Source organism: Temnothorax nylanderi, unplaced genomic scaffold, assembly GCF_030848795.1.
Source record: "Temnothorax nylanderi isolate EJ_2023f unplaced genomic scaffold, tnyl_v1.0 TNYL_tig0026_pilon, whole genome shotgun sequence".
In the NCBI taxonomy this organism is placed as follows: Eukaryota; Metazoa; Arthropoda; class Insecta; order Hymenoptera; family Formicidae; genus Temnothorax; species Temnothorax nylanderi.
This window is the reverse complement of record NW_027249088.1, coordinates 98,592-115,586: the sequence shown is the minus strand read 5'-3', so window position 1 is coordinate 115,586 and position 16,995 is coordinate 98,592. Positions and strand designations below refer to the sequence as shown.

Sequence of the window (16,995 nt, the reverse complement as noted above, 5' to 3'; positions counted from 1 at the left end):
GTATCTGACGCGGGCAAAAGGAACACCTGCTTCGCGGGAATAAATGGCTGCAGTCGCGTGGCAGCTTATGAATATGTTTCGATACGCCTCGCCGTTTTTCGCCGTTCTTTTAATCGAATTTGCTCTCTCGCTCGTTGCCGCTATCTCGACAGGCGGATCTACGGGAACAAATATACCAAAATCTTGGAAACCAGAGAGGAAATTAACGTAAAATGTAAGCGGCGCGGAAGGTTGTTCATGAAGCCGATATAAATTTCAACTGAAACTGTTATTTTCTTTACGCTCTATTAATTATATTAAATACAGCGCGTTATATTGAGAGATAAAAGGACCAAATGTGAAAAATAAATAGAATGATGTTATAATGAGATAATTTATTAATAACGAAATTTGTGACGCAAAATGAATAACGGCAGATGAATAATGTAATAATTGCAGAATTGAAATAAATATGAGCATATATGGCTGTGGATTGACATAAATTAAGTACTTATATCTCGTTATTAAATGACTGTATTTTTTTATACATGCTTCAAAAATTTCAATTAAATGAAGATTTGATTCGGCTGTTGGTATAACGATCATTAATTTTAGTTATCTAGAATTGGGAATCGTGGAAAACAAGTTTGAGAGCCCGCGAGGCTGCGCAATTGTTAGACAAGCAATAATATTTCCCACACACGCCACTAACGTTTTAACTAAATGCAATGTTCTCCATTAACGTGGCAATCGTTAACTTTTCCAATTTCGCGTCACGCCAGTCGTAAAAAGCGGTACGCTTACGGTACGTTACTCAGGGAAAATAGTCAGCGTCTTTCCACGCGAGCCCTTACATCACTCCCTTTACATTACCCCTTTTTCTTCCCGGTTCTCGCGTTAGCGCGCCAACGTCGCGAATTGCTACCGCATTGCGTGGCGGTGCACGTCGCAATGTTGAATATTCACGAAACGTGTGGCCGCAACGCTAAGTAAATTCCCCCCTCCGCCCCCTCCCGGCCCCCCTCCCCCTGAATTGCACTTAGCTCGAAAGCATCTGAAGTAATTTATTTCGATCACGATATCGCGATCGCGATCGTCGGCGCGTATTTATCATAGAACTCGCATTTAAGCATTCTCGTATACGAAGGTCCGTATGTCGAGCACGTTGCGTATTAATCATTAAATTTTTGAACGGTGAAGTGGCCCGGCAATCCAATTAATCGTGTGCGCTTGCATATGAATCCTTTGAATAAACTAACTGATATTCGATAAACGTACGGAGAGGGTATAATACCAGAAATCGCGCATTCGCGGCGGATTCGGAGGGAAAACTGCCCGAAATCGCCGGCGCAGTCCGCGAGCCGATACATTCGATAATCACGAATATAAACGCCCCGGCGAATCCATCTATTAATAATACAGGGAGAGACATTTATAAGCAACGCGATCAATGATGGCGTCGTCCACAATGACTTATTTTTGCGTCACGCGCTTCGTCGACCCTTCGCTCTCGGATTCACGAAGGATGACGGAGGGATTCTTTCAGGAAACCCGGATAAAAATGACACGGTAAATGATGCGTCGGCATTGACGTAAAAAAAAAGAAAAGGAAAATTTCGGCAATTATGTGAACTTCAAAGATCAAGTTTATATAGACTAATCTTTATGTAGTTTTATCTTTGAATGTATAACTACTTTTATTGTGATTAAATTTTTTGCGATTTTGATATGTTAAAACAATATTATTATTTAAAGATCTTTTTCAATGTTTCCAGTACCGTCAAAATGAAATTAGATTTATTTACACTAATTTGTGACTGCTTACTTTTAATATACATTTTGTAGAAATTATAACATGGAATGTACAATATAATAGATTCATATTGCTTTCCAATAAGTGTAAATTTTAAAAATAATCTTGAAAATTTCTTCTAAATGTTCGAATCTCTTTGAGAATTGCAGGCAATTAAAAACATTTTTGCATTTGTTATTTATATCAACTTTAATATCCGAGTAAATATTTATGTAATATTAGCATATTTTATTTATGCGTATATATTTTACACATCTGGCTTTCACGTTATATTTACAGAATACTTAATTAATGTGCATTTATTCCTATTCCTTTATTTGCAGTTTTATGTAAATAATAATAAATGCTTAACAAATATTTGAAAGTACTTATTATTCCTATTGTTTATAAAACATAAAATAAAGCATGTAAAAATAGAAAATAAATATAAAATATAATATGTTTTATATTATATTTTTATCTATTATATTTTACACGATGAAACCACAAGAGTTTAAAATCGATTATTAAGTCGAAGATCATTTCTATAATTTTCTTCAAAATTTGAAAGTAAACGTTTTCTTAAATTCCATTCTTTTATTGCCAATTTTTCTAGTTTACAAAACAGTTTACGAGCGGAAAAAGATCATTTTTTTTTAATTATTGGAAATATACGCGGAACGATCGATGGCATTTCATTGCGAGGGGCGAGCCTCGAGCGGGGAGAGAACGCGGGGATTGAATCCAATTTCCCGTGACGGTTAGCGTGACTGTCACGCGTGTATTCAGAATTTACTGTGCGATCGAACGGGACAGGGTCGGAACTGTCCAAGTTACATTTATAGCGTTTACGCGCGTGTGCCACGTGTGCCATGTATATAAACCCGACATTCGGCCGAACCGCGTATTCAAGCCGCCCTTTAATGCATTCCGTGCGAGAGAGCGAAACCGAACAAAGTGGAGGAAAAAAAAAGAACGAGGGCGCCGTTGAGTTTGTTGCACTTGTCGCATATACTAGACGTGTACATAACGCGGGGAACGTACGCCTCTTAAATTATTGATGCGAGGTCTCTCGCGTTCCTAGGAGAGTTTTCGAGCGATTTTCGAAGTTACAGTTTAGCATGCCACTACGCCACTGTTCACAGAATTTTACATTTTTTATGAACAATTTGTATGAACATTTTATCATACGCAGCATGAAGAAGATCTTTTTAATTATTTTAAATTACACGATACATCTCGTATTACATCTCGAAAACCGACAGCTTGATTGAATAATTTATTGAGAAAGCGAGCTATCCAATAATGTTATAATTAAGAAAACTCGCCTTTGTCAGAATCTCGTCATGTAGCTGATGTGTTTCCAATATGATATTTTTTGTTTACGGTTTTTCATATCGTAACGTATGAAAAAGCATTGATCCTTGCTCTTAAAGTTCAGTTTCTTATCGAATGCTCGAAGAGCGCACTCCAACGTGTCATCCACGTAATATCTTAATAATCAAATATCAAACAAACGATCTATTTTGTGAAAATGCCTTGCGCTTTTAGGAAAGTTCCTGAGCAATTTCCGAAGTTACAATCTAGCACGATACTACCTACAGAATTATATTTTTTATGAACATTTGAAACTTGAACATTTTACATCACATACGTGGCACGATAAAGAAGATTTTCTTCATTATTTTAAATTCGAAAATGAATATTACATTTCGGGAGATTTGAATAATTTACTAAGAAAGCTATCCAATGATGACGTCTAATTGAGAAAAATTGTTTTCATTAGAATCTCCTGACATAGCTGGATATAAAATGTTTTGTTTATATTTTATGTATTACAAAAAAATCATTGATTTTTACTTATTGAAAGCTCGGAGAGCACTCCAGCGTGTCGTTCGCGTAACATCTTAATAATTAAATATCAAACAAGTTATCTGTTTTGCGCTGAAACCTCTTGCTTTTAGGAAAGTTTCTGAGCGATTTCTGAAGTTACAGTCTAGCAGAATTATATATGAACATTTGAAATTTGTATGAACATTTTATATCACACACGTGGCACAATAAAGAGAATTTTCTTCATTATTTCAAAAAAGGCATTTCGAGAGATTGATTGAATAATTTATAATTGATTAAAAAAGCGAGTTACTCAATATGTGATGCCTAATTAAGAAAAATTGTTTTTATTAGAATCTTATCACAAAGCTGATGTATTTTCAATATAAAATTTTTTGTTTTTATATTTTACACCATAAAAAATAATTGATTCTTGCTTTTAAAATTCAATCTCTTATCGAATGCTCGGAGAGCACTCCAGCGTGTCATCCGCGTAATATCTTAATAATCAAACGTCAAATAAACGAGCTGTTTTGTAAGTACGCGGATTACGGGCATATTAAATTATTCGCAGCACATTCAAGCTCTCTCTCTCTCCAGGGTGATCGGAAATGGGCGACAGGCAGAACGACGTTCCTCGTTGAAAATTACTGCACGAGGTTGATCATCACTTTCAAAGCTGAGAATCGGGTGTCTCGGTAATCAAAGTTATTCGCTTCGAATGAAGATTCTACAAGAGTGAATACTACTTGCTAATTAACTACGGAATAAACGATTCTCATCGATCCCTCGTAATGTGCGACTAGACGAGCGGAAGCCTCTTTTTCCTTTAATCGCTCACGGAGGTCAAGCACTACTCGACGAACACCGCCGACGTTTTCGTTAATGGAAAGCTATTTTTGTCTTCGACGAGGAAGATCGCCTCCACGTGCGTTACCAAACGCTTCCGTCATCTCGCAATTCGTCAGCGATGGCTCTTCCTCTCTCTATCTCTTTCCATTCCGCTCTCTGCAAGCTGCTCTGCTGTCTTACGTCGTTCTCTCGCTTACGTTCACGTGGCACGTGCTCGTGCGCTCGCAGAGAACGAGCGAGCGAGCGAGCGAGCGAGCGTCGTGACGCCCCGGATAAGCGAAAGAAGGTGCCGTCGCGTGTCGGCCTCCTCTGCATATACGCGCATACACCGCGGCCGTCGTCGTTATTAGTTATTAACGCGACCGAGCGACCGATTTTTTCCACGAGGGTGTGCTCACGCAGCACGTCACCACCGGGGATCGATCTTCGGCCACGAGGTCGAGGGCTGAAAAGTGTTACGAGAAAGAGAGAGAGGGGTGGGAGGCAGGGAGGGGAAGAGGGGATTGTGCACAGCCTCTACCTCTTTCTTCTTGGTCGAGGCCGAGCCGAGGAACCGCCCTCAACCCTATCAAATTTTTAACGGACCGCCAACTCGCGTCAGCGGTTTTCCCTAAGATCGACTGGAACGGCAGAGGGATCGATGAGGAACGAGAACGATAAGAGGAACAATAGGATGCTCTGTGTAAATAAGCGAAAGACGTCAGAAAAATAAATCCGAAAAACTATCAAAGGAGGAGGATCCCTAAGGCCTGTTTTCGGCACCCTTCAAAATTGGACCAAAATGGCTGGAATCACTTCCTTATACCCTTGGAAGTAATATTTAGTCAATTCCAGCCTAAACGGAAGTATTTAGGGTGTATACTTCAAGTATACATGGTGCATCAGCGCGCCCGTATCAAGCATTTCTTTGGAAAACTAAGCGTTTTTGAGAAAAATGTTTCAGATAAAAGTTGTATGGTTTCAAGGGGGACATAAGATGGTGTCATTGGTTTGACCTTGGATAGTCATTTGAAGGTCACGTGAATGTCGATTTCAATATTTTATATAGAACCCCCTATTTTTACATATCTTGTAGCTTATCTCGAGAGCTTTCCAAAACACTATCGTAGATCACGTAGAAACACTTATTACAAATGCTTCTGAAAGAAATGACTGACGTATTTTCTGCCGCAAGGCTAAATACGAAGTTTTGAAAACAACTGTTTTAAGAACTGTATGCACCTTTTTGAGCAACTACGATCCCTTAAGCTTTTAATTCAATAGACCAGGTTCTGCTTATGTCCATGGCCTTATATCGGACCCTATCTCACATCTTAATGTCAGAGATACACAAAATGCGTGTATGCGCGTACCTGGTTACGATAAATACTTCCGTTTAGGCTGGAATTGACTAAATATTACTTCCAAGGGTATAAGGAAGTAATTCCAGTCATTTTGGTCCAATTTTGAAGGGTGCCGAAAACAGGCCTTAGGGACCCTCCTCCTTTATACCGTTCTTCAGGCGTCCTCACATATCTTTGAAACATTTCTCTGCGTGGGTGTGTTTGTGTTTGTGTGCGTGTGCGTGTTTGTTTTAACCAGTTCCTGAGCTCGGATATTATACGAGAGCTAGTATTATGTCTTCAGGGAGTAGGGTAATCTCGCCCCCTGGAATAGGTTATTAGCGGCGTCAGAGCTGACGCAATATTTTTCAAGGTAACCGCCGTCCGCCAACCTCGAATCTTGGCATTTAGGATTGATGATTGGAATTACGGCGACAACAAGCTACGTAATGGCCCGATGCTTTTATGTGATATAGCGAGCTAATCTCAGCTCCTTAATTCTACGAGAAGGTTTATTTCACAAAATCAAGGATTCGCAAGAACCAAGATTTTATCATGCGTCGCGTGTTTGTCGAGATGGAATTTATCTCAGCGCTTTATAAATCCGTCTCGAGTCTACATTTACAGAGCTGAAATTTGACAATTGTGTCCTTTGAGAGCAGCTAACAGTTACGGATCCGCGTCGAAGGATAATCTCGAAACATAAGACACATTCGTCTCACATTTACTCCGATTAGCTCTACATTTCTAACGTGTCACAATCCTAGCTTCTAGAGACGGTTTATTGCCAATGACAATATTTTTCAAGGCAACACCTGATGCTACACCAAGCCAATTATCGTGTAAACTCGATTTCCGCTGTTGGACATCTCGACAATAAGAGCCCCCGACATCGGAAGAAACTAATCTCGACAATTTTATCCTTAAAGTCTTTACCTTTAAAGGTCTCTCTTAACTTTGCCGCTAAGAAAACTGTTCCCTCAACCCCCTCGTCGGCCTTTTTCCGGATTACCGCGCGAGTATCGCGATGTCACGGTTTTATTTCAACGTCGCGAACTTCCCCAGACGAGTCTCATATTTTTTTCCAGGGTCAGAACTAATCTTACTCTAGTAAACGGACGGATGGGAAGAAAGGTGGCTCATATTAGGGGGGTAATACATTTCAAGGCAACACCTGCTGCTCACGACCTCGTCCTCGGGCAAGAAGCGCGAAGCCAATTGCAAACGCCGCAGCTCGCGTGACGACTGACGCGTTTGTACATTCTCGCGGATATCATAATCGCGGATTCTCCGGAGGAACGGGCGCCGCGACTGGCGCTCGATTTGCCGAGCATCCCCGAGACGAAAAGAGAGACAGCGAGAGAGAGCGAGAGAGAGAGGGGAGAGGGGGGAGAGAGAAAGGAACCGAGCGAGACGGACAACGCGGGGTGCCATTTCGACGTCTGATCGGCACGACATCTCCATGATGCCGCGAACGTGTATCGCGAGTATACGCAGTTCGCGCGGCAAGCGAGCAGTTAGGGGTGGTTTCAAAGATGGCCAGTTCTTTGCGTTGCATTCCTCTGCCGCGGCACACACGGAAGCTCGAGGCGGGCAGAGACAATGACAGAGAGAGACAGAGAAAGAGAGAGCGAGAGAAAGGCAGAAAGACAGAAAGAAAGAGAGAGAAAGAGCGAGTGAAAGAGAGAGAGAGAAAGAGAGACAGAGAGAGAGACAGAGAGAGAGGGTGAGAGAGAAGGTGGACCGATCGAAGGGACTCACGTCTCTCATCTCGCGGCCGCGGCGACGTGCTCACGTGCGAGCGTCGTCGTTCCAGCGAGTCTGGCACCAACGACGATGATGACGGATAACGGGCACGATAGTGCGACACGCAATACACCACTCGTTGCTGCTGCTGTTACTGTTGCTGCTGCTGCTGCTGCTGCTGCAGTCGCGCACGTCGGTCGATGCGCCAGGTGCATCGCCCCAGCAACCACGGCACGAAGCTCACGACTGACTCGCTGCTTCGCGAGCGAGCGCCAGCCGGGGGTTGGCTCCGGAGTTCACCGGCTCGTCGGGGGAGAGGAAGGGTACCAAAGAGGTCGGGGGTGAATCGGGGGAGAGACGGACGTCGCGACGCCTGCTGGCGTCCGCGGAAAGTCACCCCCGAGCAGGCGCGACGGGGCGACAGCGCGCGATTGGTGGCAGCCTCGCCGGCGACGGGGTCCCGAGGGGGTTGTGTTGTTTCGGTACCGGTGCGGCATTGGTGACTCCGGAGGTTTGTCCTGGTGGTCTTTTTTGAAGAGGGGAGCAGCGATGCCGCGTAATCAACGTGTTTTCAAGCTGTTTTTTTAAACCCCGTTCTATATCCCGCATTAATTTTTGCTATCGATATCCCTTTTTCCTATAAAGTATATGCATTATTATTTCTGATTGTGGGATTCTCTTAGAATGAGGTTACACCTTGAACTCTTCAACAGTACTTTTCTTCAATGAAAAAGATAATATTGAAGAATTTAAGGAATTTCTCATTTTTAATAGCATTCCAGAATTAAAATAATACAATGAAATAATTTCAATGTATTTATATCTATTTTGATTTCATTATTATGTTTTTTTTTGTTAATGCTAACATTAATTATTCATATTTCTCATTAATTGGGAGATATTATAATTAAATTTGTTAGGTAAGTAGTAATCGATGTAATTGATCCGTCGAATATGATGTTAAGGATATTTTTGAGAACAATGCGACACGGAGGACAGCGCAAGACGCTGATTTAATTGGAATCGTAATGGCGCATTCGTTACAGCAAAATAGCAAATATATGGCACACATGCCAAACGGTAGGGCGGGCAGGAATTCATTTTCGATATCAATTAAGCCCGCCACTAGAATGCATATATCCGAATTCCTCCGGTTTGCCACTTCTGACGTCGTCGGCGCGGCCTTGAACCACTTCGCGCGAAACCAATCGCGAGACGCGATATCGCGCTGAACAATCTCGGTATCTGGGTGACTCTTTCCACGGGCAATATGTCGAGACACGCTTGGCTGAAGGACAGAAAAGAAGCGGCTTTAAATTAATCCGTGGCTAAAGATAGGTCGTTTCGCTTTAAATTTCGCGACCAGAACCACCTAAGTACTTGAAGCAGCTTGTGCAGAGTGGTACCACGTGCAGTGTTAAGAGCGGCCGGTTGCCTAAAAAACTATTAGAGTTACTGGCAAAACTTTTCCAGTATATTTCAAAGTTTCAAAGTTTGTTATTTTTAATAAAAAATATTAACAAATATTTTCTGGGAAAGCAAGAGATAAACGTTTCCCTATCTTTTTCATGTTTTTAGTGATTATGTATTTGTCATTTTTATTTTGCGTATAAAATATTAATTCAACCATGATTCCTGATGAAAGAAGCTCTCATATCTCATATTTTTAAGAATTTTTTGTATTTTAAATTTATGAAAAGTTTTTTAAAATGTCTTAAACTTCTTCAAATTTTATAAGTTTAAGGAAATTATAGAATGAAAAATCTTAGAATATTTCAGAATTCACATATAAAGAATTCTAGAAAAGGTGTAAAGATGCTTTCTTAGCATTTTTGAAAAATGTTATAATTCGAATAAAAAAATCTAAGAAATTTTCAAAGAAGGTTTATAAAAATTTATAGATTCGGAAAAATTATGTAAAGTATTCTAAACAAAATTTTTCATCAGGGATGCTTTGCGTTTTAGTAATCTATGATTAATAAATTAGTAGTCTATAATTACTATCGGAAAAATTCTCGAGAAATTATGCCAAAGAAAAAGTTATTTCATAAGGATTTGGAAAATTTTCGAGAAGTCATGTAGATGTGGACATAAAAATGGAGGTGAAGACAGAGATCTTTTAAACTCGAAAAGAGACAGATATAAGTTTCGAAAATTTATTTTGTAATTTTGCGTTTCCTGGACAGCACTCGACTTTTTAAGCAAACAAGAACACGATTAACCACTTCGATCTCTCTCCGTTCTACTTTTCTCAGAAAATATATTGCAAGGCTCCTAGAATGGCTAGCTATCTCGATAAATCTTTGTCAAACTGAAACGACAGCAATCTGACTATGTGCCTTCCACTTCATTCCCCACTCAATCACGCCCTTAAATATCGCAGGAGCTATTGGGATGACTTGATACAAATCCTTCCTGTCAAGACGAAACTTTCTTCCTCGCCTTTGACGCGTTTGAATGATCGCGAACGGCCGGACGAAACCATTAGCCTTGTTTAGCTCCAGATAGAGTCTTACCCTACCTGCAAAGTCCAAGTGTTCGAGTTCCTCGCGAGGAAGATCAACAGGTTCGCGTGCCGGATGTGCCGGCACACGGCGGAAGTCCACTCATCAGCCACGTGAAATCGTTCCGCGTGATACCGATCGGTACGACCTTTCACTCGATGAAAGCCGCATAAGACTCGCGCCGGCGGCGATTCTTCACCCCTTTCTCCCTTTATTTTAGGATTTCGTTATCGCGATTTGTGATAACAGACTATTCACGCGATACGAATCTTTACCCCCCCCCCTTTTCGAGTGGTCGACGATCTTCAGATCTTCGAAGCTTTAAACGCGTGACTGTATTTACCACCGTTCCTGCAACGCATCTTCTTTTCTGGTGAACATATATCAGTCTTTAACCCTTAGAACACACAGCTTTTAGAGCAACCAAAAAACACGCCATGGGTCTGAGAGACCCATGTAACTTTGATAGGCTGTAACTCTGATTCATATTTAATATTTCTGGACTTGTTTTTTTTTTATTTTGAAATTCTGAGATTTAAGAATTTATACCTGAATAGATTTTAATACCAAAAACAGTTTTATTTTATCAAGTTATGATTAAGTTAAAACTAAATATCGAAAATGGAAAATTCCGAGCAAGTGAAGTTTCTGGCTTTGGGAGATCCACACACACATGCTGTTCTAGAGTTAAAAGTAGTATCTCGATAGTATCCGCTGTTTTATGAATACAAAAAGAGAGCTAGAAACTCCAGTCGAAAGAGTCTCTTACCTGCATGACTCGTAAACGAGTCATAAAAAAGGGAACAGGAGAGGACGGGGAATCGACGGGGCGTTGTACAAACAACGGGTGGCTTTACGACCGTGAGGACGATTGTCGAGGTGGAAGAAGATAAAAACGTTACACGACGCGTAAAAGTGTAGGCCATCTATTCTCACTTTTGTCAGGTCGTACTACACATACAGCTTCGCTTCTCGTCGGCATGGCGGTCTCACTATTTTTCCGAGGCCGACTATACGCATACACGTGATGAGGAGAATACACAGCTAGTTAGATAAACGAACGGGAGACGGGAAAGGAGAGGGGGGGGGAGGGAAAAAATCGATGGGAGATAAGTACAAAAATTGTGTAAGGCTAACATTTCTCGGGGGGGGGGGGGGGGAGGAACCTTATTCAAAACCTAAACAATAATTGTCGGGGTGCTCGACCACGGTTTTTGTTTTCGCTCCTATCTCCTTCCCTTTCGGGCTTTCGCAAAAGTTTGCCGAGTATCGCGAAGCTCCGGTGAAAAAATGTTATCAACGTGAGAAAAAAAACCGACACGTGACGGGGTTGGAATGGCTCTCGGGGTTAGTTGATTAGCACGCGAGTTTCGATACTGACGACCGAAGTTCGCCGGCAAAAACCGGACAAGCCCACTTTTTTTTGCGCGACGAATGAGTCGTCCATTATTTAGCGCTCGTTTTACTAATGGAATATCGATTGACACCACGAGTGTCTGCTCCCGGGCGCGCGCGACCGGGTGGAAAAACTTGGCCCGCTTCTTTTGGATTTCCGATGTTTAATCGTCGGGACCATTCAATTTCAGAACAAGTCAGGTAATACATAATTTTATTATTTTCTGGTTTAATTAATCAAAAATCAATTATTTGATTAACATAATTGTCGCACTTTTATATAAGTATTTGTAAATTTTAGACGCTCCCTCGAACGCCCAATCGTTAATTCGTTAAAAGTACGCTCAACATTTAATTTTGACCGACACTGATTGAGAATCTTTACCTCAAATTTTTTAAATACGTTAATTCTCGTTTTCTATTTACATATATAATAATTTATATAATATTTAAGAAAAATTATTCTTAACATGATATTTCCAAGAGAAAATAATCTTGATATATGTTACAATTATAAGAAACATTTAACGTTTCTAGCTTACGCTAAATTAATTTAGTCAAAGAAATAGTAATTAATAATTTAATTATTTTCTTACTGAAATAATATATCAAAGTGATATTATTACGTTCTTCCAAGATTTCTCTACAACAATGGAGAAAGACGAACTTGTCTGATTATTACAGCCGGATCTACTAATTTTGTTTAACAGTTTCGTTTCGATTCGATAAACGCCCAGTCCAAGCGAAATATTTCGTCATATCTTCCGTACATTTCCCCGGCTTTTTCATGACGATAGAAAAATATAAACCTGTCCAATTATCGCAGTCGGGCCGTCCATTACTATCTAGCGCGATAAAATCAGAGATATCCCGCGAATCCTCTTATAGAAAAATTTCCTCTCACACAGTGATATCGGAAAAAATGGGCCTTGTCCGGTCGTTGCGGATCGAATTTCCGATTTCGTCTTCTCTATTTCGTCGCGGTGAGTCAAGATAAGAGGAAAAAAAAATTGGGAGAGATTCCTTTATCACAGAATTTTTCCTTGCCTTCGCAACAATTCATCGGACGAATTCGCGGGTCTCTTTTTGAAGAACAAGTACGAGGCAGCAGTTCTAATCTCGGATCCCGCTTTCTGGAGTACGCGAGAGGGAACAGTAGCGATAATAATTGACAAGTTTTTCCGGCGGGGCACCCTCCCCCCTCGCGCGAGGGGGAGCTTTTCCCCCGCGCTTGGTCGAGTCTACCGCGCTACGCAATTACAATTATTTACAAAAAATCACAACGACCCTCAACGGCTCGAGTCGCTTGTCCCGCGCTATTTCTCTATATAATCTCGTTAACGTCCGCGAGAACACGTGTAACGTTTATTGTATTATACATAAACGTACACGCGAAGGTGCCATGCCGTCGTCGTAGACGCTCGTAATTGTTTTACTGCCGCACGTTTAGCGCTGTCTCGCGACGAACGGAGGACGTTTCGCGAGAGAGAGAGCACACTTAAAAAATACGGCTCCCTCGTGACAAGCGAGAGAAGGTAAAAATCTAATTTTCACTTGAGTATACAATTAACACAATTATTTCCTACGACCTACAATATCGTCGTGCGTTTATATCAGGCAGATATAGCGCTAAACGTGGCCACCTGTTTCACGCGATGCGCAAGAAAGGGGAGCGACACATTCGTAAATCTCCAATTATCTTAATCATATCAACGATCTCTATGTCTTTTTATAGAACGGATTAGGCAAATCGCACACGTTTAACATCGTAGACGCTGTAACACGCCTAAGCGGCAGGAATACGGGCTTATTTGCGTCACGGCGGCGTCGATAAGAACCTCGCGTGTATGACTCACGCTAAACGTCCGCCTAGAATAATGCTAGAACAGCTCGCTCGGTTGCGCAACTATGCCGAGCTCTCTGTCTTCGAATACTGTACGAGTCGTGTGTCGTGTGTGTGTGTGTGTGTGTGTGTGTGTGTGTGTGTGTGTGTGTGCGCGTGTGTGTATACGTGCGTGTGTGCGTGCGTACATACGTGCGCTCGTGCGTGCGTGTGCGGTACGTGCGTGGGTCTACGCACTTCCGGTCGTACGAGTGACCGCGCTTAATCATACCACGGCTCGTCGCTCGTCGCGTCGAAAAGGCGAAACGACCGGATTGTCATGGTAAATCTTAATAAACAAATTAATTAACGCGAGATTACGGCGAGATTCGCCCTCTTCGCTCTTCTCGATTCGCGACAGAGAGAGAGAGAGAGAGAGAGAGAGAGAGAGAGGGAGAGTGAGGATGCGGTCGATTGCGGTAATCGTGTGATGCCTGATATTGTGATCGTCGCTTCACGAATGACATTGTATAACTATTAAATAAGTAGTCATCGTTTTTAAATTACAACGGAATATCTTAATGACGAACCGGATATTAAGCTGCAATACTCTGATATGTATTGTAATTGCGATATTGTGTAATTAGTATTGTTAATATTACTAATCAGCAGCATTGTGTTAATAATACTAATTAATATTACCAATTGTTATCGACAGTATCTACTAAAATATTGCTGACGTCAGTATTGTAATATCAAAATGTTAACAAATTTTGCGTAATATTACAGTTTAATATCTGGCTGTGGTAGTTGTTGACGTACGCTCCAACATCGCATTTGTCTTCTATCGCATTACACCGATCGACTCCACTTTGCTCTCTTTCACTAACCGTCACTCTAATTTCGCGTGTTTAAAGTTCATGTAACTGTCCGAGAACTGTCCCACTCATCGGGCGACTTCGAGGATCCTTTTGCCTCTCTTCTTCGGAGATCCTGGATACTCGGCGACTGTTTCAGGACTACCTTTTGTGATTGTGACCGTTGCCCTTGCTCCTGGGACTGTCCGAGGCCACGTCGTTGGGCTCCCTCCTCTGTCTCAGTATGAAGTTGAGATTGTGCGCAGTATTTACAGCATAGTAGACGTTGGCCGAGTTGGGCAGCACCATCTCCCGATCGGGTAGCACCTGGGCCAGGGTGTATTGATCGGGGCTACCCTCGAGGCAGAGCTTCAGCATGGCGTTTCGGATAACCTGCGGCGTTCGCTCGTTGTTCGACAGCATTATAGACTTGTACAGCACCACGCCCTCCGTCTCCACGTTGTCTGTCTCCATGGTGACCTTAATGATGTAGAAGTCCGGCGAACTTTTGTGCGAGTGACTGGGACTGGACAATCCGGCGAGATTGGGAGTGCTGCCGTTGGCCGCCACGGCGCCCGTCGGCGGTGCCAGACGAGCCTGATGACTGCCACCTCCTCCGCCAGAGCTCAGGGACACGTCCAGGGACGGCAGAGACGAGCTCGAGGACGAGCTGGACATTTGCGACGGTGAGGTTCGCCGGTCCAGCGAGTTGTGCGGCGAGCTCGGGAGGGAGTCGAGGTCGCAGTAAAACTGCGAACTGCTCGAACTGGACGTCGAGGCGATCGAATCGTTCTTCCGGTGACCTTGATGAGCCTGAAAGACAAGTCCCAAGATTCAATTCTCGTTTAGATCCTCAATCGTTAGCAATCGAAGATAAATTAATGCGTGTTTATTTCAAGAATATTCGGAATATAATTATTATCAAATATTATTGCCTGACATACTTGTTTTACAATCTTGGTGAGGAAATTTTGGCAGTCAGATTATATATTTTTGAAAAATTTGACGATATACGTTACAGAGAAATTAGATTAGAATATTTCTTATAAAGAATGCCGACCTGTTTCTTTTTGCCGCGATTGTTGAGGGTGTTCCCTGGTGGTGGCTCGATCTGGCAGCTGAGTTTATACGCTTCCCGATCGTCCACTATCACCACCGAGTGGAACCAGCGATCGAACACAGGGTCCATGCTGAAGTTATACGCGTTCGCCGCGCCCTGCAGGAGCCTTATCCTGGCGAGCACCTCGAACTCCTTTCGTCTCTTGTCAAAGTTGATGAGACCGTCGGCTATCGTGTCCGGTATCGCCGTGTCGATCATGGTGAGGTCAGTCAGGAAGGTACCTAGGTACGGTATCGTGCCATAGCTAATGTTCTGAAAGTAAATTTTAGGAAAATTTGTGATTATTGAACAGTAAGAGAAAAGACTTTAAGAGGAAATGAGAATGGCGTAGAGAATATATTCGTCTGTATAAATATTGAAAAGTAACATTCGTATATTGAAACTAAATACGACTTAAGCTCGTTGTTTACTATAAAATAATTAATTTTAAAATTTTATAATATAAATTTTTATACATTAATTATTATTATTATTATAAATTGTATATAATTAATTATAAAATATCGAAAATAAATTTAAGTTTTATGTATGCACTCAGTATCGTAATTTTTATAATTACAATTCTAGTCTCGTTAAAATTAAAGCAATTTTCCATTTAACTCAGGTATCACCGATGTAGCAAACTTTTAGAATTTAAAAATTCTTAAAACCAAATGTCAAGATATTATTATTTTACACAACAAACTTTCTTAAATTCTTTATATCATCGCTACTACGATTTTTCTTCGGACGTAATATGATTTAAATAAATGTCTATAATCATAGTCTATACGATCAGTTCAGAAAATTGAGAAAAAAGTTGAAAGGTCTCACAAAAGAGAACGATGTTATCGCACTTACGCCCGCGTGAGTATTCTGTTTCTGAAAGAGCTTCTGCAAATGCCTGTCACTTCTGCCGGCAGTATCGGCGAACTTGGCAGTGCCCTCCTTGATGAGTAACTCTCTCTGCGTCCAGGCGTTGTTCTCCTCCGAGAATATCCTCTCGAGTTCGCGGAAGAGCTCGTGCTTTTCCCGGGGCATGCACTGCCAGCACTTCTCCAGCCGATACACCGGATTGCTCTGGAGGCCGGAAACGATCGCCTTCAGGCTGCTGAAATTCTTGAGTACTCGCAATTCCTGCGCGACATCGATCCACGTCTCGAGGATCCTGGCGCGTTCCTGCGACTTGAGCGTCGTGTCCGTCAGGATCGTCGAGATCACTCGCAGGGAGACGGCGTTGAATTGGTTCACGGTCGCAACCACTGTAGCGGCTTCGTGGCTTCTAGAACGATCCTTCCTGGACCATACGGCGCCGAGGCACTGATGGGCGACCAGCTTCTTGAACACTTCGGCGTCCATCCGGGTCAGCTGCTCGGCGAAGTGACGGTGGGGCACCTCGGGGAAGATGTAGTTCCCCCAGTGATCCGCCATCGGATCCGGGGAACCGCGCATGGGTAGTCGACCATTGTCGTACACCATGCAGGAGTCTAGAGAAAAGAGAAAGAGGCAGGCTCTGAAGTTAATCTGGTTCAGTCTAAAATTAATTTGAATTGATACATGGCAAAATGTTAATGTTCATAATCGAAGTCTTTTTATAAAACTTTTTATTTCATACATTATAATTTTTTAAGTACAAATTATTGCAAAATTTAATTAATCTAGAAGAATAATTTAAATCAATTTTTGCAGTTTTGATACTTTAATGTGTGAGATTAGGAATTCAATTATATTAAACTAGCTTGATACACCCGTGCTTCGCTACGGTATCCGTGAAACACGTTTTACCCCTTTTCA

At 41.9% G+C, this 16,995-nt stretch overlaps 2 protein-coding genes and 1 long non-coding RNA gene across 6 annotated transcripts in view; 1 reads left to right on the top strand and 2 right to left on the bottom strand.

Annotated features, from left to right (window-relative positions):
- The window catches only part of Dysc (whirlin protein dyschronic), an 83,188-nt gene extending 75,365 nt beyond the window's left edge, over nucleotides 1–7,823 (bottom strand). The window contains exon 1 of one of the 2 annotated variants that reach the window (XM_071701476.1): nucleotides 7,540–7,823. The gene's annotated coding sequence lies outside the window, so the exon portion shown is untranslated. The remainder of the gene's footprint in view (nucleotides 1–7,539) is intronic. The other variant, XM_071701475.1, reaches the window with a different exon arrangement.
- The window catches only part of LOC139769949 (uncharacterized), a 190,732-nt gene that overhangs the window by 118,114 nt on the left and 55,623 nt on the right, over nucleotides 1–16,995 (top strand). The gene's annotated exons all lie outside the window — the stretch shown is intronic.
- Nucleotides 10,939–16,995, bottom strand: part of Rgl (Ral guanine nucleotide dissociation stimulator-like) — a 34,930-nt gene continuing 28,873 nt past the window's right edge. For all 3 annotated transcript variants that reach the window (XM_071701482.1, XM_071701480.1, XM_071701481.1), the window contains exons 5-7: nucleotides 16,063–16,688; nucleotides 15,163–15,474; nucleotides 10,939–14,915 (exon numbers count right to left, since the gene is read on the bottom strand). In XM_071701482.1, coding sequence (XP_071557583.1) covers nucleotides 14,265–14,915; nucleotides 15,163–15,474; nucleotides 16,063–16,688 — 1,589 coding nt within the window. In that variant the 3' untranslated portion in view covers nucleotides 10,939–14,264. The remainder of the gene's footprint in view (nucleotides 14,916–15,162; nucleotides 15,475–16,062; nucleotides 16,689–16,995) is intronic.